We start from the raw sequence: 23,945 nt of genomic DNA, 5'->3' as shown, positions 1-23,945 counted from the left end.
GCAATTGATTGTATATTTAGAGAAGTGATAGGAACGAAGGAATCTCTTGGTAAGGTTTGTACGAGAAATCCACCTTTTCTCATGTTGCATGTAGAATCTATTTATTTTATAAAATTTATTTATTTCGTTCGTTCGTTTCAGCCAAATGACGTCCACTGCTGGACAAAGGCCTCCCCCAAGGTTTTCCATAATGAACGGTCCTGCGCTGCCCGCATCCAGGCTCTTCCCGCGACCTTTACCAGATCGTCGGTCCACCTAGTAGGAGGCCTGCCCACTTTTTATTTAAATCTTATAAATTATTTTATTTATTTAAATCTTATAAATTGATTTATTTAATGAAATAAACTCTACTATTATATTTAGTTACAAAAGTAGTAAGTACTTACAAACAGATGAATGAGTTAGTAACGATGATAGAATTAAATATTTTTCATCCAGTCAAAAATATAAGCACCGTCATAACAACTTGTCCGCGCGAACGTCGCCGGAGAAAAACGTATTTATCAATTCAACGGTGTACCAATTACGGGTGAGTTATGGGCCAGATCTAGCCAAAATTCGAGTCAAACACAGCATTTGTCATTGGGAGCGCTCATTAGTTGGGTTGACGTTAACTTGACGCTCGCCTCGGCAAGCTTTCATAATTATAACTGCCGCTATAGGGTAAGGAGAACAAGCAGCCCACTGCGGATGAAACGTGGCGCCAAAGGTAAGTTAGTAATAGCCAATAGCCAAAACGTATGAGTTACATAGTACATACATAACGTTGCAACAATAGCATGTCAGTGGATAGGTAAGTAATAGTTGTTGAGCATTTTGACGATTTGTAAGTACTAATTTAATTAGTCTACAGGAATAAAGATAATTTTGATTTTGATTTTATAGGTAATTAGATGAAAACACGGATTACACACAAATTGGCAGCTAGCACATTTAATATCACAGTAGCTTTATATCCTTTTCTAATCTAATAAAACCAATCGGTATGTATCACCAAACAAAATATAGACCTTCCAAGTAGAGTCCACCGAAATAATTTTAGTACCTTTGCAACGAAGTACTTATATGGTCCAAACAATTTTAAAACTTTTTTTTTATGACAAAACTTTATGAAGCTTAACTTTATAAAATACGTATCAAATAGGTACGTATAATACCTACTTGAGCTTGTTAAATATAAGTTAAAGAACTGGCTGTTCTACCTTGTGCATGGTTTAGTTGACTTGAGTAATTAATTACTTGTATTGACAATCGACTACTCGTAGATGGTGGCGCCTTTGAAGACGTATTTTCTTGATTCGAGCAATTTCCTCCAGCAAAGTGAAAATTATTTTTAGAAGCAAACGCTTTAGTTAGTTATAATAGTGTTCCCTTAATAATATTCAAACTTGTAGCACTGATGGATCTATTAGGTAGGTAATTGGAAAAATAATCAATTTAACAACTACAAAGCGCTGCTAGAAAAAAAGATTTTTTTAGTTTCATGAAATTCAGATGCTCTAGGTACCTGCTAAATCATCAAAGAGATACATAGGCTGAATTGCACCACCTTATTTTACCCGTAACTATAACGCTAACCGGTGCTTTTTTTATGGAGTTTGGCAGATTTTTGACGTTTGTTAAAGGTAAAGTAAGATGGTGCAACCCTAGCCTTAGATAGATGACGGGACTATTCCCACCTCTTGTTCCCACCACTGCAACTCCTGTGTAGCCAGGATTTACAGCTTGACCGCCACAAAAACCCAACCAATGAAGGTCAAGTTTGTCCCGGGGGAAAGTTAAACTGTCATTGGACCCGCAACGAAATTAATCAGAAGAACATAGGAGGAGTTCGAAATTAAGCCTTAGATAGTGTTAATGTTAACAACATTACTATGGCTGCAAGTGATTTGCTTGGGAATGAGTAGTGGAAATTACCCTGATTTTATCGACAAGCGATTTCAACAGCACTATTATTAAATTGCGGTAGCGGGGTCTGTTTTATGATGTATTTGTTACTAAAAATGAAAGTTTTTACGACTCCGTTGTTTATGCCGCATAAAGGAAGGCCTTCGGAATTACTTCCATTAACCAAACACTAAATCTGAATACAATTTAACATTTAATGCTTCGAACATAGCGAGCCTTAAGTGCTCATCGCGGGATTACTGCAAAAGTTGAGGAGGAGGCGTAAAATGTTATGGGAACATTCTGATTACGCCAGGCGGCGGGCAGACGAACTAAATAATGTAGGTATAGATGGGAAGAAGCTTCAAAACTAGTCAAGGTCGTGAAGAGCATGTAATCTGGTACCTAAACGGATTCTATTAGTAATAACATTGACTTGAAATTGGATCTACCACAAAAAGTCTAGTGTGTCAATGATTAAGACTTGGATCACTACTGAATGTAAGAAGAAAGAAAGAAAATACATTTAATTGGCACTGGCACACTAAAGACAGCAAATTACAGAACTTAAACATGATTACAGAATTTGAAAATGATGCCAAAGAGGCTTCCACTCAGCATAATGCCGCAGTGCGTAGCACCACGACCCTGGTTTTCAGTGGTCGCCTGTAATCATGTAGTCAGTAAGTTTTTATTTCAGGACTTATCAAGTGCAAATTTTATCTTGATAAGCTATCGTCCATACAGTACAAAGTTACTAATGCTAGCTGACCCGGCGAATTTTGTACCGCCTAAGTTCATCAAAAATAATGTGGAATTCTAATGGCGAAAGAATTTTTCAAATCGGTCGAGTAGTTTCGGAGCCTCAATAAAACAAAGAATCAATCTTTCCTCTTTATAATATAGAGTGTATCAAAGTTAAAATAAGATAACAAAGAAAGAACAGATAGTCGTCTTTGTATGCTAGTGTGTATTATAGGGACTTTACATGATACAATGTTAACACTTATCATACTTAGCAACGGATTAAGTCCATGACTGGTTTGTCCGCATTTTATGAAACTGTTATCGACAGAACACTTTAGCACCAGATCGCTACATGTTCCGCCACAAATTGGTCTCAGTAGAACACAGATAATGCTCGTTGCCCACGTGTTTGGAATAGGGTTGTCCTATACAGTCAAATTTATCCAAATAGCAAATTGATCGGAAGTTTGTTGTAGGCGAAGATGAATAAATTGATGGTCAAATAACACTTCCCTTATTAGAAGAATATTAGTAATTTTCTAAAAAATTCGAATTAGTATTCTGATAACATTTGAAGGAATCGACGGTGGAAAATTATGAAAAGGATTTGATGACAAGACCAACCTCTTGCTTTAAGTCTCCTTTTCTTTTGCGTTTCTTCCACAGGGTACTAGAGTTTTTAGTTTGAAGTTAGTTCATATCTATTCTCTACTAGCCTAACGTACACCTTGATAGTGTTGCGATCGTTCGAAAGCAGCAGCCCTGAATAAATCCAAAGCAGTGTAAGCACTTACCATAAAACAGTCTGGGCCCTGAAGACACGACGACTCCCCGCTGGGTCGCGGCGTCGCGAACTGTGAACAAACACACTGCACGTCAGTCAAGGGACTTTATTACGTAAAACTATACATCTGATCTAAATTAAAGTTTAGATTGGCTTTCTATCGCGTGGGTTGCAACGACTGATTTCCCAGTATTGGACTTATAAACCACCTTATGCGCCTGATATGTCTCAATTGAACTGACAGTTAAACGATTCAAGGTTTCATTATTATAACCAAACTATTTGTAGATTCCAACGAGCTTTTGCGTAATAAAAGTGCGGGGTATCTCTAGCATGGTATCCTTCCGTTTGGCCAAATTACTTTTCGCCAAATTTCACTTCGCAAACAACTTATCGCCAAAGTTTCATTTCCCAAATGAACTTTTAGCAACTGTACTTTTCGCAACTAATTCATTTGGTCAAATTATCATTTGGCCAAATTTTACTTGGCAAATGTTTATATAGCAAATGTTTTATGTTGCCAAATATTATATCCCAAATAATTTGTTTGGTCAAATTGACACTTCACATACTTACCCACCGTTACCCACAAATCAAAGCATAAGGCACATGATCATGGTTTTCACAATAATTTTATGTAAAACATTGCAGAAAATAGTATGGTTGCAAAAAGTAGGTATTGCAGAAAATAGTAGGTTAGGTTAGGTTAGAACAGTGACCCTTAATGCGCGAAGGCGAGCGAAGCGTGCCGCGGCAGCGGCCGCCGAGCGCTAGAATCACCTCTATTGTTAATGAATCATATGGAAATTTCGATACAAAGATTGAAATAAGGAAATTAATGTATAACAAATTTTATATTAACTACCCACTAAACAAAATAATAACCACAAGCTAATTTGTATACCATTCTATGCACCAATCAAATTATTTTGTAAATAGTTTATCGTGAAATATTTTTTCCTAATGAAACATTTGGCAAACCATACTTTGCCAAACAATAATTTTCTAAACAATAATATGCCAAAAAAAACATTTGCGAATTAAAAGTTTGCAATAAGTTGCTTTGCCAAATGAGAATTTGCCAAATGAAAATTTGCGAAACGTTGTTTGCGATGTGATAATTTGGGAAACGTTTTTTGGCCAAACATTAGTAATCCCTCTAGCATACGTAATTGTATTCCATAACTCCATTTATTTGTACAACCTCAATATTTTTACAGTTAAAGTAAATCTTTACAAATGAACAAAATAGCTATGGCATATTTTTCGCTGTGACGCTGATTGTGCGAAATTATCCGTGTGCTTACCATGAGTTTACGTTAGGTGTGCTCGCTAGCGACTGCGTAAAATAAATGACAATTGATGACATATTGTGCAGCGCCCCTAGCAGCTACTTTCAAGAAATAAAATCTTCATTGATTTTTTGACGTACTCGCTAGCGAGCACACATAACGAAAACTCGCAGAAAAAAGCTGAATAAGAAAATTGTTTACTTAGTGGGAATTTAATCCACACATCCACAATAATATCGATATCAAAACAGATCCCGCACAGCGCAAGAACGCGTCCAATAATAGCAGTAATTTCTGCGTAAGTACAAACAAAACAAAAGCATGGCCGCCGTAAATTAGATTTGATCTTTGTTAGTGTCCTTCTGTTCTTCCAAGAATCCTTGGCGATTCATAATTTATAAAAGTTGCAGCGATGTGTTGTAAGGGTGAGGTCACACGACTTAAATCATTACTTGATTAAATCTTAAATCTTTAATCGTTCTTTCATTCTGCGTTTTTGTAGTCTGTGGTTTTAATCGCTAAGTTACTTTGACGATCCCTTTGAAGGAATTGTAGCGTCTTATATTCGGTCCTTCGGTAATCCCTTCAAGTCTTGCGAAGATAATTTTACTGTGCATTAAGCATTTTGTGGCCGTAAAATAAGAAATAGGACGATGACTAACCATATCATCTCAAAGTAGATACGTAGTACTTTTTACACCTGCAAAGTTATTGATAAAAAAGTAACTGATGTGGGTGTGTCCTCTCATTATATTCAGCGCTGTCCTAGTCACGTGTCACCAATTGTCACATTATTATGTCAGTAGAAGATGTCAACTTGACAGGAGGTTACAACCCACCCAATATCGAATGTGATAAAAAATTATACACCGTTATTCTTCGATATAAAAAAGAGTCATTGTCCTAGTCCACATGACATTATTTATTACCCACATTATATGCATTTTTATAGTAATATTATCTTACATATTTCAGTTTCTCACATACTTAACAGGAAATCAAAATATTGCCCATTCATAAAATAAATCGGTGCGACTTCTAAAAAATTACACATTAAATTAAATTGTTAATAATGATTTGGATTAACAAGCCAAGTCTCATGTGTACGCAGCTTTATCGACGAAAAAGGAAGCGGCTAGATGTACATGAGATGAATAGAGTCGGCTCATACATTTTTTGCCGCGACAGTGAAACCTGCACCGAACTTCTTTTGAAATCTTGATATGTTTGCAAGATATGTTTCTTGCTGGGGCGAATTGAATCGCGTTTATAACTTATCGAAACACAATAAATTCAGCTCAGGTAGTAAATTGTTAATGTTGCTACTTAGATGTTGATTAAAGTCATTAAAGCCAATTTCGTTATGTACATTTTTATAGCTTTTAATTAAGCTCACCGGGGTCTTGATGAAACATACTCAATGTAATTAATTTACTAAATTACAGTAATGATACCAGCTTCTTTTAAATTAACGATGTAGTTTTCATAAAATTAAGGTTTTATACTTTAGGTATCGCAAATTCGTAACAAAGAATCACACGCAAATATCAAGTCAAATCCTTCATTACCAACCACATTAAAACTTGTCGTTGGTAAAAAAGCGAGGAGCTTAATTAGTGTTGTCCCACAGCACTTTAATTCGAACCCAATATAAAAAGCTAAGTTTAATTATTCGACGGGGCACCGATACATTACTCGTTATCTTCGGTCCGAGAAGGTTTTATGCTCGGAAAAAAGGGAATAAATGGTCGGGTCGAGCGGCCAGTTTAATGTATTTGATAAAGGTGACAGCCATCTGCTTACCGTTGCCGCAGTGGCGGATGGTCAGCCAATACATTGATAAAGTGACGCTTTTGGTGATATGACACTTTTCTATTCAGCGCGTATCAGAATCAGAAATATTTCAATAGAAAAGTGTCTTATGCCCGTTTTCACCACCAATCCCTATTTTTAAGGGACTCCTATGAAAACAACATTCCTGTTATGTGTTACCACATGGGTCACTTAAAAAATAGGGATTGATGGTGAAAACGGGCATTAGTGAAATAAATCTGTCATCAAATATTAGGTAGGTACTTACTTACTCTAGGGTGACTAAGTACGTAATATTTGTGACAGATTCAATTTTGCGATCAGTTATCGAAGCAAAGTAAAGTAGTTAAGTAAAAAACGACGTAACAAAGCATTTTTAAGCGTAACTAAAACTGTTACGAGTTATTGAGTTTATGGGAGTTGAAATATTTCTTTTAGTGTTACTAAAAACATTAAGTTTTAATATGTTTGCTATGTAATACGAGGAGAAAAATATAGTATTCGAGGAGAGTGTAAAAACATAGTAAAACATCACTGCGTATAATTTATGGCCTAATGTAGAGACCATTTCATTTGTTTAATGTTCTATTGTCTGTTTACAAATATAAGTGAGATTATGATGCAATACACACGAGTAACTACAATTTATTATACTATACAGGGTGTCCCAGGGTGTACCAGCAGCTGTCTGGTGTAAGAGGACACTAACTATCGATACTACTGTATACTACATAGGGGTTAAATCGATAGGTAGGTTAGTGTCCTCTAACACCAGACAGCCGCTCGTACACCTTTCATGGGCCACCTTGTATTAATGTTATGAACTTACTATCTCTCCTTATCAAACGTTTTTACCCTCATTAACTCTCTTTAATGGACACTACTGTACAATTTTATGACTCTATCCAAGTGGGCTGGCTTATTCATCTGTTCTGTACGTCTCGCTCACTTTAATTGCTCGATATGAGACAGAAGCTCAAATGTCAAACGTTTTAATGCAACGGATCCGGAACGGGTGTTTGTCATTAATCCGTTCAAGTGAAAGGCTCCTTAACCACAGTCGGAGAGAGACGCAAATGAGGCCGGATTAGTCAACATTGTCAGATATTGTTGGAAATAAATGATAGCATTGCAATTTTTTGCAGTGCCTATGTCTAAGTGAAAAAAATAGAGTTGTTTTAGCCGAGTGCGCCAGAAGGAGGGTTATTTTTTGAAAGAACTCAATCAGATGTAAGCGCTAATTCCACATCTATGGCTTTCGTCTTTATTTTTTTCAAGATTTAAATGTAGTTTTCGTAACAAGTGGAATTGCAAAAAGCTCTGTCCCTTATATTACATTGATGAGCAAAAACACGTTTAATTCCAAAGTTATTTCAATTTCAGTTATAATGAAAATGTAAAGGTTTCGATAAGTTATATACGTTATTTTAGTATGCAGCGTATATTTAAATGTATGTATTTAAAATTAGTACGCGATACCTGAGGCGAATTTGCCCGTCTTCACGAAAAATGCATTTTACCTACATGCATTTTGATACACAAATTACAAAAATAACTAAAAATTAAAGCTCACTTATCAACGTACAGTAGTTAATTTATTAATTGACTGGAACGAGTAGAGATATAATGATTCTAGAGGGCTACTACATTCCAGTATGAATGAAAAATAAAAAGCAAGTTTAACCTCCTGGGGCCCGAGAATTATTTTTGTCGTGAATTCATATGAAAACTATCCAAATAGTATTAATAATTGATATAATTATCATAAAAAATAAAATAAAAAAATTTATCTGGAAAACGGCAATTTTCTCAATGTCATATATTTACGACATCGGTTCCCAATGTCAACGACTTTTTTATTTCATGTACAGGATGTCCCATAATAAATTGCACAAAAGTAATTCCTAGTTAAGTTTCTTGACTATCTACAACGAATTTGAATCGATTTTTGAAATATATTGAGATGCCAAAAATTTTTTGTTATATTTTTAATTTTTTTTCTGCCTGTACTTACTTTTTTCTATGCAGTGGATGCAACTATTGATATTTTTTAAGTACCTTTTCGTTAAAATGTAGCTAGATAGATTCTTTATCAAGTTTTATGTCATGTTTGGGCAACAACATTGCATCTCTATTTTTTTTTAATAGTATTTCAAAATTTTATTGCATTTCATTTGGATGACTCAAATTAAAAAATCCTCGTGATAAAAAAATGCATCACACCAATGTGTAATTAACATTAAATGATGTAGATAAGGTCAATAGCAATAAAAAAAAATAAAAAACAATTTGATTAAGTGCCTTATGAAATTATTTTAATTTCATAAAAAAAATCAAAGTGACTTGAGGTGTTGATAATACTTCTGGGCCGACTTTACCAGTAAAATCGATTTTTGAGTGTTCTTATATGTTATATTCGCATATATCTACCTAAACAAATAAGAAAATTATATCAGATTGTATGCTATTTAATAGAAAATGTATAATGTCATACAGGTATTACACTGGGCTCTGTCAGTTTACACTAGTAATTGGGACCTCATGTAATACCTGTATGACATTCAGATTTCACCATGGTTTTCGTAGTTTTCATACGTATTTCCACAATCAGTGATACTCAGATAATAAAACAGTTCAAATCCCAAAACGAATAATAACAAAGGCTTATAGAAATCGTTTATATTTTAGTAAAAATTTCATTATTACTAACCACTTGTTCCCGGTCGCGGCGCCGTCGCTAGTTCAATTAAAGATAAAAAAATATAAATGTCACTTCACTAGCCAATCACAGCTAAGAATGATGGACAGATGCACCATCTAACTAACTAACGTAAAAGTTCTGGTAAATTTCAACAGATAGCGTTGATTTATATTTTTTTGTTTTATGTAATAAATATATGACGCCAGGCCCCAGGAGGTTAATTGCAATGCTTTTAGCATTAATGACCGTAGCAGATATCGGTTAATGTGTCTTATTAATTAGCACAATTTATAATACACATTGCGTAGTTAATCTATGTACTTGGAGTAAATTAGGTGATTTTTAATACATATTTTTATACATTCTGGCTAACGGGACTATTCCCACCTCTCTTTCCCACCATTGCAACTCCTGTGTAGCCAGGATGTACAGCTTGACCGCCAATAAAAACCCAACCAGTGAAGGTCAAGTTTGTCCCGGGGGAAAGTTTAACTGTCATTGGACCCGCTACGAAATTAATCAGAAGAACATAGGAGGAGTTCGAAGTTAAGGTTCGACTTCCATCCGTTGCAAAACGGATGACATTTTGACTAGAGTAGTTGACAGCAACAATCAATTGACCTATATTTTATTATATTCAAATGCGAATCCTCTTTTGAAATTGATTTTAAAGAGGAGCACTTGAACGCCAAATTAAATGAATAAACTATTTATTGAAGTATAAGCAACACGAATCCTAATTTTACTGTCCATCCAAAACTAATTATTGGGACCTTAGGCTCTATATTATTTAAAAAAAATAAGTTCAAACTCGAATTATTGGGTAATCATTTATTAATTAGCAAAGGAAAAACTTGATTGCTAATATACATTATTTTTGATAACAAGATTTTATAAAAGATGGAAATATATTTTTATGGAAAACAAAGTAAAATTTTAATAACTTCTCTATAGCTATTTTGCGAAAATTGCCTCATAACCCAACAAAAGTCCACCATAATGTATTTAATATTATAACAGCTGTTTAATGAACTCATTTCCTTCCCGGAAATTAATATTGCTCTTTAAAATTACCGCCCAAAATGCTTCTGCGTCGAATTTTGGGCGGAATTTTAACGTTTTTCATATTTTCCCTAAGCTTAATGAGGATTTAAATTAGTGCTTCAGTAAATAAATAAAAAATATATGTTTTACGTTACCATTTGCAATGAAAAATTGAGTTATTAAGTAGGTAAACATGTTGAAATTTTTATTAAATGATGATTTTTTATGCTAGTCGAGGCAGGTATTTGACCGCAATCGGACCTGGTGTTAAGTAAGATGCAGTCTCGGATGGTACATATCTGCCCTGTAAGTGAATGATCTTCTATGCTAGAGGAAATTACACAACTATACAGAATAAATTATTTGCAACTTTTCTTATATTATTTAAAAAAAATTAACTTTGTCTTAATGTAACATTTTTGAGGCGATCGCATCGTACTTGTACCTACATCATTCATAACGCTTTCTCCAAACAAAACGAGAACTCATCCAGTCATCATTACCGCTAATGACGAATCAACGCGGTCATGAGCGTTGATAACACGCAATCATCGTAACTTTTCACACAATTTGTTTTTTTTCTTGAACACTTGAACTTGGTTGTATTGCGGTTAATGACAGAAAGAAGTTTTTTATAGCCACACGTACAAATTAATGTAATCATCACTTTATGTTCCTAGAAATGAATAGCTGCATGGTTAAGATTGAAACTTTCGTTTGGCAGTTCGTTCGTTCGTTCATTTCAGCCAAATGACGTCCACTGCTAGACAAAGGCCTCCCCCAAGATTTTCCACAATGAACGGTCCTGCGCTGCCCGCATTCAGGCTCTTCCCGCGACCTTTACCAGATCGTCGGTCCACCTAGTAGGAGGCCTGCCCACACTACGTCTTCTAGCCCATTTGGCAGTAGATTATGCCAAATATTTAGAGCGAACTCAGATCAATGTCCAGACAAACCCGCCCAATAGCAGACTAACTATCAAACGGGACTATTCCCACCTCTCTTTCCCACCACTGCAACTCCTGTCTAGCCAGGATCTACAGCTTGACGGCCAATAAAATCCCAACCAGTGAAAGTCAAGTTTGTCCCGGGGGAAATTTAAACTGTCATTGGACCCGCAACGAAATTAATCAGAAGAACATAGGAGGAGTTCGAAGTTAAGGTTTGACTCTCCTCCATTGCAAAGCGGATGACAGGTGACAAACAAAGGTTTAGTAACCTAGACTAACTTATCAGACAGCCAAAGGCGGCGCCTTAGAATAAGGAGGATTGACTCCTAAAGAAATGAGGAAAAGGCATTATAACAGAAGTAAAGAAGAAGATGAAGAAAGTATGCGACCGCACTCTCAAGTGTTTGTTTCTAAGTCTAAACAAAGTAACATTTGTTACAGAATCATTTCGTAGCTAATCGCTTCACGATTACTATAACTTAAGGCTCTCTATGTTCATACTTAGTGATAGTTATAACTAAAGTAAAGGCATTACTAGTACTTCTTATAATTAAAAATAAGTAGATAGAGGATCGCCAATTGCAGGTTATTAAGACAGGTGTTTACAGAACAAATGAATGTCATTATGAATTAATTTGTAGATAATTATGTATGCATTTATAAAAGCGGTAAAATATCAAACCCTCCATGTGAAAGTGACATGTGTGAACGTTTATAGAATACAATTTAATTTTTACACTTTGTGCACATGCAACATGTGTGTGCGGTTTTATCATTCAAATTCAAATATTACAGTCTTTTAATGCTACATTGTAAGTAGTGTAGAAGACTATTAAGTTGGATATTTCTTTGTAACAAAATACATAATAATTATGTTCACTGTTCAGTCTATTGTTTTCAGACTTTATTGCCAATTCGGTTAAAAAAGGGATTTTTCAATTAAGTAACTTACAGTAACTATTTTTTTGAAAGTGCATTGCTACATGAACAAAGTTAGACGCAATTGCGTCTTATTAACCTTACCAAAGTTTACATCCAACACGAATACAAATTTCCAGAATGCAAATGCAATTATTATTATCAACAGATCTAAACGAAGTGAGAACTACAGTCCCCTTTCACCGCGCGAACAATAGTACTTCTAACGATTTCATTCATTTTTCAAACAAAACAAACGTACTTCTAATCAAAACACATGCAATCTGAACATCTCAGAAGCCAAAAAATCGCTTCAGTAATCATTCAATTAACTTTCACTTGGAATATACCACAAAGAACTCAACCAATTCAATTATGACAATTGTAACGCGCCTCCGCTTGAGTTTTGATTTACACTTAAGAGCAAGTTAATTGGGCGCACTTATTAAAACTATAATCCGGGCCTTTTCAAGATAAGAGTGAATAAGCAATTACAGGGCATATATTTATGTTTATCCTAGACAGCCTCTCTCTTACTTATTTAACATCAGGTGCAATTGAGGTGAAATACCTGTCTTGTTCTGCATAAAAAAATTTAGGCATTAATTGTTTGAAAATAGGTATTAATAACAATACGTTTGTGAGTAAGATATAAGATCTTCTTTCACAGTTAATAATTTTAGCGTCAGCGTAATGTGTAACTAATAGATTGTACAAATACGAATGGTCGTTACTTACTAAGAGCTTTATGATGTTATTGCCATCCTAGTCTAAACACATACAAAGTTTGTTTATTTTAAAATTTCAACTGTCAGAATCAATAGCACACTGTGGCTTTGAATGCATAAAAAAGTAGACTTAAATAGCATAGCATTTGGAACAACTGACCACAACTGGCCAGTACAAAGTCTACTTAAAACGCACTTCAATACGTTTCAACGTAAAAAAGCGCATTAAACCATAACGTCAATAACTCGTCCAGTTTTTTTGCTCGCCACTGTACGTAAGTCAAACAAAACAAAACTGTTCGGCGCGGCAAAGGGAAGAGTGAGTAATGAATGGTGATTGAAAACAACGTATTTTTGTGTAAGATGCCGACCAGGATTGCGCCATTGTTGTACAAACAACGGTTATTGAATATTATAGATTAATCTTACGTTTTTGACTTGGGACGTTACATTAGTTTAATGTTTTAATAGAAAGTGAGCTGCGGAAACGCTATTGATTGAAAAAAATACCATTACAATTGTCAGACGTTTCTCGACGTTCTTTATAGATTTTTTGTATTCCTGACTTCAAATTGTTTTTATTTTGAATATTTTGTAGAACCCTAAACCAAGAAGAAAAGAGCTAACAACGCAAGCTTTGTTAAGATTTCTCAGTTTGAATATTTATGAGATTCGAATGAAGGTTATATTTGATTCATTCACCTAAAATAATTCGATAAAACGGTCCTTCAGCTTCGGCTCTACGATAAAAATAGACTTTCGATCCCAAAAGTTTTGGAACTTGTCAATGGCAGAAAAGCTGCCTGAACTAAGTATTCTGATTGTAAGTCGACGTTTTACGAAGCTTACGCTGAGTTACACCAAAAACTTTGACCGTAACTATGACGATAACCGGTGATTTTTGTATGGAATTTTAAACTTTCGCGTTCCATTTCAATTAAAATAGTAAGACACGGCGTCGGGTCTTAACGATGGTCAGCTTGTGACCACGGCTGCAGCATCGCAGGAAACGTCAAGCCGTGAGTACATAATGTAACTCATTAATAAACGTCGCGTTAAGACCCGTGTCTTACTATTTTAATTTTTGTATGGAGTTTGACAGGTTTTTGACGTTTGTCAAAGTTAAAGTAAAATGGTGCAACCCGGCCTTAATCTTCCGATGTTTATTGACAGAAGCTTCTTCCAGGAAATCATGCAGGAAGTGGATCTCTGATGTGTTTCTGAGAACAGAAGCCTTCGCCTGCTCACCTTAATAAACTTCTGGGTAAACTGCTTGTTTTACAAAGCTAATGGTCGCTTAACGCTCAATTCAATCTCAAACCTTGAGTTCAGGTTTGGATTGATTGAATTCAATATCAGAGAACTGAAGTACAGATCATACAATATCAGAGTACCTAACATTGGAAGGTATATTTCCAAACCTAATACATAGGACCTTCATCAAAAAAAAAAGTATATAAGTAGTATATCCGTTAAGCTAGCACCCATAACACAAGCATTGAGTTGCTCACTTTGGGGCTAGCTGGCGCTGTGTGAAATTGTCTAAAGATTTATTATTATTATTATATTATTATTATTATTATTATCATCATCATAAGGACGCCCACTGATCAACATAGGGCTCCCCTAATGCTTTCCATGTTGATCGATTGATAGCGGCCTGCGTCCAGCGCTTCCCTGCTACCTTTATGATGTCGTCTGTTCACCTTGTGGGTGGACGTCCCTTACGACATAGAACCTTATTCGTAAACGATTTAATACATTCACATTCATACACATCTTATAACGCATTTTATGACACATTCATGTAATCCATAAAAATCTGTTTTAGGTGTACCTATTCCGGCCTAATTAATACAAAGAACCTTATTAAAGTATTCATTAAATTCTGATACATGTAATCTAATATTATATTGAAATTACACATAGTTACTTTATATGATTTTACAACTACACAAGTAGGAGATAGAATCTATTACAACAATTTCTAAGTATACAGTGTTTAGCTTGTTATGGTATCTTCCATACTGACAACTGTTGACCAGTAACAAGGTGTAATACCTCATACAACCAACATGGTGACGCGAAAATAACTGTACACAGATATTATCACCTTAGAAGTCCGGCAGTAAAGGATGCCCTTAAACGCCAAGTATTACATATTCATCATAAAAAGCAGTCTGGATGTGTATCGGGGTTTATGACAGCATCAATAGTGGTTGTAAACCACTTGCCAATTAAAGGGATTGGATATCTAACGCGGATCACGAGGAATCAACTCAGGCGCATGTTGCCAGTTATGTTCTAAAAAAGTTTTATCTTCCGTTAGAGAAATGTTTTATTTGTCATCATAATAAGTTAGTTATTGAAAAACAAAAAGAAACTCGTCAAATGCTACATACTAAAATACCTATTCTAAAACAATTTACAAGTATTGCTTAAAAATCAAAAATGAGCGCAAGCCAACTTGTACCTTATCATGTAATCAATAGAGAACCAATCGACTAAACCCATGCGCTTGAGTTGACATTAAAATCAAGATTTAATTTTAGAACACAGGACTGAATGACCGGTAAAGATGGGTAGTTCGAATTTCATTATTATTAAAATTATCGGAGGGTAGTTTGTTTTACTATCAAAATCATTTTGTAGGGTATCAAATTTCATAACGTTTAGTTCGATGCTGCGATGCGTTCGAGACGTACAGCCGTGCTATGATTTTTATTGTGTAAAAGTATTTTAAGTTTATGAGTTTGCTTACTTTATTCAAGTTCAAACTTTGTAGTGAATAAGTGATAGTGTATTATTTAATGACATGAGTGACAGAAAAGTGAAAAGAAGGAGGACATCTGACATCAGTAAGGTAGGCAATACTTATTACGTAATTAATCCTTCAAGGCCCGCGAATCTAGACACAATAGATAATCAATTGTTATGACATTAATGAATGCCGTCTGGGACTCAAGCGGTTAATCTATTAATTGAACCCAAATTACTTATTGACAGTTTTTGGAGCACTTAACATACTAATTTTATGTTCAAAGTTTCGTTGAGGTACCTACTTGTCTGTTTTTCATCCTAGGCTTGCATCCACAATTTAACCTTCTGTAGCAAATATTATTTTAAATATAGGTATGTTTCCTACCTATAGATATCTTTAGTACCATACCAATACAAAATAACGATTTACGATACACAATATCGTTCATCAAACTACCACTGCATTTATAAAACCTCAAACTCGTTCAAAATAAGATGATTTATTGCCAAAAAAACATCTTTAGCGTTTAACACGTAACCTTTTCGTTATTATTCCGTGCGTTCACCCGAATAGGAAATTGGGGTACATATTTCGGAGGATCACATACCGACACTCAAAAATCTACAGAACCCATTAACGATAATCGTCCGTTAGCCAGCCCCGGGCTACCCGAAATGTGTTAGGGATGCCAATAACTTTTGTGTTGGGTTATTCAATTTTACATCGTTATTTTGATAAAATTTAGCAGATAGTTAAATGTGTAACGATAACGGCTGTCAGTCAACATAGATTTGAATTTGAAATTTTTAGTGGGATTTCCCAATTTGGTTAAAAGAGAACTGATTTTGAACACGTTATAAAATAACATGTTGTCATGTCGTCGGTGTGATCGAGCCATGTTACAGCTAATAAAGTTTGATATCGCAGTTGTTAGAGCCCACACAATTCTACGACAAGTTTGTGAGATTTGTGTAAAGAAAATTAAACCGTTTTGCATTTTATGAGGGAATTTGGAACAAAACACAGTTTATATTTTTATCTGTTATTTTCCTTTGCAAAATAATGGCTGACTTGGATTACCTTAACTTTAACCGTAACTATAACTATAACCGTAACTGTAACTATTACCGGTTTTGTGTATGGACTTTCATAGATTTTGACGTCATTTGCTATAGTTAAAGTAAGATGATGCAAACCAGGGTAGGTGCAACGGATTGCTTCAGATCATACGTTGCGATATTTTACTGTCCGTTTCGATAAAAATATTATTTTTCCCAATTTCGGCATCCCTAGCACGAACTAATCGATAGCTGCGCGCACGCATAGCCGTCTACAATCAATCCATCAGTACCAACTACCGATGGCGTTCATTTATCATTTTGTTTTGTGGGTAGCCGGCGTTCGGGTCATGCTAGAGGTCTCAACATATTAAATGCCTCAGTCTTACGATATGTGATATGTAAACATGTTTTTTGTTATAAGAAGCTTCTGAGTTTGTTTTTCCTATTCGTTGAATAATGAAAGAAAACAAATGAAAGTTCGAGAAACAAACAAAACTTGATATTTTAGCTCAAAATCTACTTGCTTACTTTTTTGTAGATTCATTGAGAAAGTAAGTTTTATTTGAGTTACTTACGGTCATAATTTTATTATTAAGTTTCGTAGACATAATCTAATCTAAATCAAAATCTGTGCCATTAAATCTTGTGTTAGCCATTATAGTGAAATTGACGTAATAATAGCATGCATTGATTGGTGTTTATGCCCCCATAGCATTGGTTGACGCAGCTCCAATTACACTGCTGAACGTTCACATACCAAACTAGTCGGATGGCATCAATTAACCGCTATCAGAAATTGCAAATCTTATCGAACACAATAAACAATGGCAAAGTGCGACATTTACATCTAGCTGAGATAGAAGCAAAAACATTAAACACCTAACAGCCTCCGAAGGAACGCGCAAAAACGACATGAATTATGATTTCGCATAAAGATAAAATACAATCTAAGCTGGCGCGGCAAATGGCGGAGAAAAAACGCAATTTTCTACGGACTCCAAGTACGGAAGAAATAGTGCAAAACTATGTATAGGCCGATTTGAATGCAAACAGATACCTGTGTTTGTTTCATGGCAACATTCAAGCTGAAGTTAATTTTCTATTGGCAAAGTAAAACGCACATGCAATCATTTTAACTTTGCGAAAATTTGCGCTAACTTATTTTGAAATTCCACAATAAAATAGTATTTCGTTGTTCATAATCAATAATTCAATTTCAATCTTTGTTTTCTTATTGCTTTCACCTGCAATAAAACGAACTGCTTCATGCTAACGGTAAATTCAAATTATAAGTCGAACACGAACAAACGTTTGCACTAATGCAAAGCCAGTACCAATTGTTCCAACAAATCTTGCAATGTACACTCAGAACACGACAAATATGTACCCGTAGCTCCAGTTGGTTGTTATTTTATTTGATCTGCAGTAGGTAAACTCTATTACCGGACCGTTTTTACAAGTACAAATTGAATTTCTGTTCCGGTCGAGTTCTAAGTCGAACATGTTATTGGACTCAGTGGTTCTGACAAAAATATCCTAGCCAGTAATTGGATACCATTGTCAAACGAATTCGAATCGGAATATGAAATCGATTGTAATGATTTATGCAGTTGCATTAGATGTTTCTATTTCCCTTACAAATGAAACATCGTGATATAGTAATAATAGTGCTACTGACAATGATAAAGTTGAAACGAAATAGAGAATTATACGTTTGCAAGATCTAAAGAGAACATATGGCATCATAATAAACGATTAATGAAAAATATTGTCCCAGATGGCTATAAAAGATGGCATCGGCATCATTAGGACCCGGCAACGATATGAATTTTTCATGAAATATGGAGTCGTACGGTCGTATATTCCAACGCATATAATGTCCTGTGGTATTATTTTCATCATACTTTTTGTGTCATTATTGAGTTCAAGAGCTTTAGAAAACATGCTTGTAAATACTTTAAGAGTCTTCCAAACGTGGCTATGAATTAAAATGCGCTTAACAATAGACCAATAAGAATTACACATACAAAATTCATGTGGAGATTTTTAAACTGAAAATACACCATTTTAAAGAGCAAACCAACCATAGTGTTGACCCGTTTACTCATTATGAACGCATCCTGCCAATTTACTTTATTGATGTTATATTATAGCATCATTAAGTTTTTATAACCATTGCCGCTCTTAGGAACCGACCCGTAATTATGATGATGCGATACTAAAGTTCTTAAACTATTTTTAAATTATACCAAGGCGGTCTAAAAATCTGCCCCAATAACAAAAGGATAATGTGTGTTACGACCTCAATAGCTTGATTGGTACCCATGAGGCTATAAATTTTAACGTGGTTTTTAAACAATTTGAACGTAAAATATGGAAATTGACGCAATTAAGTGAAATATTCATGAAGTAATTACGTATGGAAATAAAATTGTCCGCTTGTAATACATGCATGCTCTGGAGACAGTATAAATCTTTATTTGCATTCAGCTTGTAATTGTCAACGTTGAAGCGCCTTAAACGGCGTCCGAGTTGGAAAGCCGTTTTGTGAAATTGGAATTAAGCCGGTCCCTAACAATGATATAAATGGTCACAAACACGTACCAAATTTGATCATGCGGCGAATAAATTAAATGGGAACACAATCAAGGATTAAATTACTGGTTTATTCTGCGTCCCACGCGCGTTGCGACACATGCAAGACACTCCGTCCGCCGCGGCTATGTAGGTGCCTGAACATATAATATCATGGCACATTGTGCCCGCCGACCGCATATAAATGCGAAGAGCAAATAAAACGGTGCTATAATTTCAAATCATACGGACAGAGAATGGGTGTGGACCCCGCTCTCATTGTGTGGAAATGATGTAACCGCTATTAAAAGTGTGGGCCGTATCCCTTGAATATTTCTTGCACCGAAGACGTAGGGTCATATCGGTATTTTATATCTCGCTGGAGACAATAGGTGCAGTGCAACAAGAAAACTTGCTCAGTACCTGAACTGGATCCAAGTCTCCATATTATTATCAACATTTGCTGTAGTTCAAATACGAGTTCCTTTAATTGAGTCATAAAAGTCATAAGAAAATTTTGATGAGACGCAAACTACTTCACATTCCTGTTTAAATAGTCATCGACGATCTGCTAGAAATACGATACCGAGAAATTTGTCATGTTCTAAAATTGTTTTTACAGCATGAAAATTTAGTGATGGCGTTTTAAAACGACTCTGTTATTCTAATAGGTTAATAAATAAAAATAGTTTGGATACTGATTTTATAGTCGACATCGTACACTGTCACAGATGAAACAACAACGATAAATTTAAATAGTTTATGTAAAATAAAACGACCACTTTTATGGGATAGTAAAACGATTCGGAATTAGTATAGTCCAAAAACAATATTTCGTCTATACCATAAAGTTTCGAATTTATTTGGTTTGCCACTATTTGTGGACCATAAATGGTTTTAAATGGGCAGGACGCGGCGCCTGGAAAGTCGCATAGTTTAAGAGGACATGGTTATGTGTGCTGCCTTGCTCCTCTATAATTTTTTAACTCCATAACTTAAAACGCTTAGAAATGTATCATAATAATATCATAATAAAGAACAATAAAGTCTGATAATATAGACTGATAATATGTATCTTGTTTCATGATAATTAACAATACAAATATATTGAGCCTATAAATAAACTAGTAACTAAGAATATTACAGAATTTATAAATACTCAACCACAGCCAATTAGATAATGCGAGCTATTTGAACCCTCTCTATTGTCAAGTTCCCCAAATCCTTATAATCCAACTTCTTTATTAAAATCTTGACTGCTAAACCCTCCAAAATTTCAGAAATAACAATTTAAACTCCCGAAATCTCATAATCTCCTGGCAGTCATGGCATGCGAGTCTATTTCGTCCGGGACACAAATCTCGAAGGTATCTTTACGACAGACATGCAAAGGATTACACGAACTATTATTGTTCCGTTTAGTTTCGTAGAAACTCTTTGGTTTATGTCCGGATTTCGGATTATTTTGGAAGATCGTGTAATTTTAGATGAGCTTTGTAGTTTGGGACTTGGTAGATTCAAATGGAAGATGAAGGGTTAGATAATGAAATGATTAAATTAATCTTTCAGAATCCAAAACAGATTATTTTAATTCACCGTTCCATTTCACAAATAAATCTAGACATAGTTATAGGAAACGAAATCAACATTTAAATTGAAACAATCATCAATATGAAGATCATAGTACAACAGTAACAAATGACCAGTAGAACTAACAACCCAAATTGAAACGACAAAAAAACAGAAATATTGATCAATAACATTTACTGTGGCAATATCGCTTACGACAGCTCATGAATTCTGATTAACGCGTTTTTTGTTAACCCAAATTTTGTTGGAATCCATCGAAGACTATTGGCTGTCGCCTGTCCCTTTCTATCTCGCTGTGGCCCACCGTTTTTTGTCTCGCTGTCCGTTTTTGTAAGACTCAGAAGTTCTCTGAAGCATAGGACAGATGTGCGCTTGGTTGCTGTGAGCAACGATGCTTGAGGAGATCTGTATAATCAATCATGTCTTTGATTATTTAAACAGCGCCGGTTTTCAATTTGTTATGAGGCTGCTTGTTTTTTATTTAATGAACTTCTTTAATCATGTGTTTTTGAAATTACAACACTGTCTGTTTAGTCGTTTTGTTCTAATCAATTTGTAGATATAAGACTGACTGTAAGTGATGGCTTCTTTGCAGGGGATTTGCTGCTTCCATCAGTTTTGTCCATTGATTGATTGAATCCATTAATAATTGTTTTTGTTTAGAGTTTTTATCTACGCTAAACTTTCAATTTTCTATTGTGTCTGTTATATGTAAACACTATTTTTCATTTTTAATTATTAATGTTATTGGGATTACATTCTAGAAAACTAACAACTTTTATAAGCAAGATAGGTAAAATATTATTACCTACTTGCTACTAAGAATACAATGGAGCATTAAATTGAAATCTAGGCCCTTATTTACGAAAGAATTGTATCGTTGATAAAGTCTCGTTATTAAAAAGCGTATAACTGAATATCAATTTTCAATTTATCGACATTAAATGTCTTAATTTAACGGAATCAGAATCAATTTTCTTCGTGCTAAAGAGGTATAATTAAAATTGATTGCGCTCTATAATGAAAGGACTAGATAAATTGAATGATACGACAAGTGGTTAACATTTAAAATTTCTTGCAAATTGTGTGGCTATAGATTGGCGGGCAAGTTTCCGCCAATCATTGGCCTTTGGAGCTCACTTGGTAGTATCCGAACTCGATGCTAGCGTATCTGCAGTTTAAACTTATCCGAGATAAGGCGTTGTAATCAAGATGCAAGACTATTGTGCACGATGCAAGGGAGCCGATGCGAGACCGTTAGATCCCGATATTGGCACCGAGTGCGATTGCCGCAATGCGAAAATTATCCACCATACAGTCGGCTTGCTTAATATTTGATCTTTTGTACCGATAGGATTTTGTTTGCGGAAGCAATTTACGGATTGTGGGCGTCGTTCGAATGGGGGAGCTAACTGCAAATACGAAATAGTGTTGCAATTATTGAAACTTTATGCTTTTGACCCGCGTTCCAAAAGTATCTGTTTTGCTGCTATAATATTAAATTGGTCTGCTGTCTATTTCAAATTAATCACACCTTTGAAAAATCATTTGTTTGTCGTTTGCGTTTTTATCATAATCTTCAAAATAACATACTACTTTGACGTTAGTTTATTTATGTACTTCAATTATTACGATTATTAAAAAAAAATATTCTTGTAAAAAACTGAAAAGTAATTCCATTTTGAGGATTTATTGAAACTGTAGCCGTAAAATGGAACATTGATAAGTAAATATGGTAAGTAACAGTGGATAGTCACTTCAATATTACCATTCGCGAGTCCGCGGCGTGTGCGTTTCAATATGCATCAGATTCGAGCTGACGTGTCATTTATAGTGCGATGTGATCGGTTATTTCTGTTTATGGGTTCTTGCTCTTAGTTTAGAATTGTTTAGATTAAATTGTTGTGTCTACGACGGCTCAGTATGAATATTTTGTCTGTTACGATATCGTAGAATAGCAAACTGCTCACGTTGGTGTAATAATGATACTATGTATTTGACGCGTCTGATACAGAGCTGCGCTAAAAACCTTTTTACCTGGTTATGATTGTCCTTAGCTTGTTAGGAAAGAAAAACATGCGTATTTTCATTTATTTATGAAGCTCCAGGGTTAATGTCAACATTATCTCCTGTATTTGATCAATGACGAGATAATAATGTGAAACGCGCACAATTTTTCCTGGAATAATAATGAAGAAGTTTTTATTCAAAACCGTATTTGAGAAAAATAAGAGGCTTCAATATTTAAGTAGAGCATTAATTTGAATAAAAAGGCAAATTTCATGTCGATACGGTAAAAATCGTTGATGATCCGAGCGATTGCTTCTGTTTATTTATAAAAACATACGTTGCAATAAAAAAATGCGTTGAATGAGTGATTAAAGATTTGCATGTGTATCTTGATACATATGATAATTTGATTACTATAAGAAGATGTCAAACGACGGGAAATTGTGTTGAAAATAATTTTGCCTAAATTTCCGCGGAGGAGTGTACCTATCTATCAGAATCGTGAACAATAGAGAAGCATTAGCGCCGAGTACAGTTGCACGAAACACTTCTGAGCCGATCTAGGTGTTCGCTTATTGAAATCCGTTACAGATATAATTGAAGTTTATTTCCTGATCCAATCAGTATAGTATTTTGTCCCTAGAGTACAGTCAGACTCTTTTTAATAGTAATACATTGATGCCCGTATTCACAAACATTACTATGAGGTCTTACAGTGCACGTGGACGCACCGGGTGACACATGGACCAATCACAGAGCTCTATTCAACGCTTTGCGTTCGATTTTCTGCTTCACATAAGCAAGCATAGTTTGTGAATACGGGCGTAAGGATTGATGATTTGTTATCAATAATGTGATTTAATAAATCTAAAAAAAATGTTCCATTATCGATCTTATTACAACCAAATAAGATGCCACAGAGTTAGCTTGATGTGCCGTCATCTATAATGTCAGTTGAAGATAACTCTCTCATTAATAGCAAAGAAAGTTTAAAGTTAGTAAAACAGATCAAAACGTAACATGATTACACTCGTGGGCGTCTCCCATCAGCCTAGTTGTTTCATATTAATCGACTATAAGATGGAA

General features: G+C 34.9%; 1 protein-coding gene across 1 annotated transcript in view; it reads right to left on the bottom strand.

Moving 5' to 3' along the window:
- Positions 1-23,945, bottom strand: part of LOC135078233 (uncharacterized) — a 66,693-nt gene that overhangs the window by 5,549 nt on the left and 37,199 nt on the right. The window contains exon 2 of the mRNA XM_063972835.1: positions 3,429-3,488. Coding sequence (XP_063828905.1) covers positions 3,429-3,488 — 60 coding nt within the window. The remainder of the gene's footprint in view (positions 1-3,428; positions 3,489-23,945) is intronic.

This window comes from Ostrinia nubilalis, chromosome 14, assembly GCF_963855985.1.
Source record: "Ostrinia nubilalis chromosome 14, ilOstNubi1.1, whole genome shotgun sequence".
NCBI lineage: Eukaryota > Metazoa > Arthropoda > Insecta > Lepidoptera > Crambidae > Ostrinia > Ostrinia nubilalis.
This window is presented reverse-complemented; position numbering and strand designations above follow the sequence as displayed.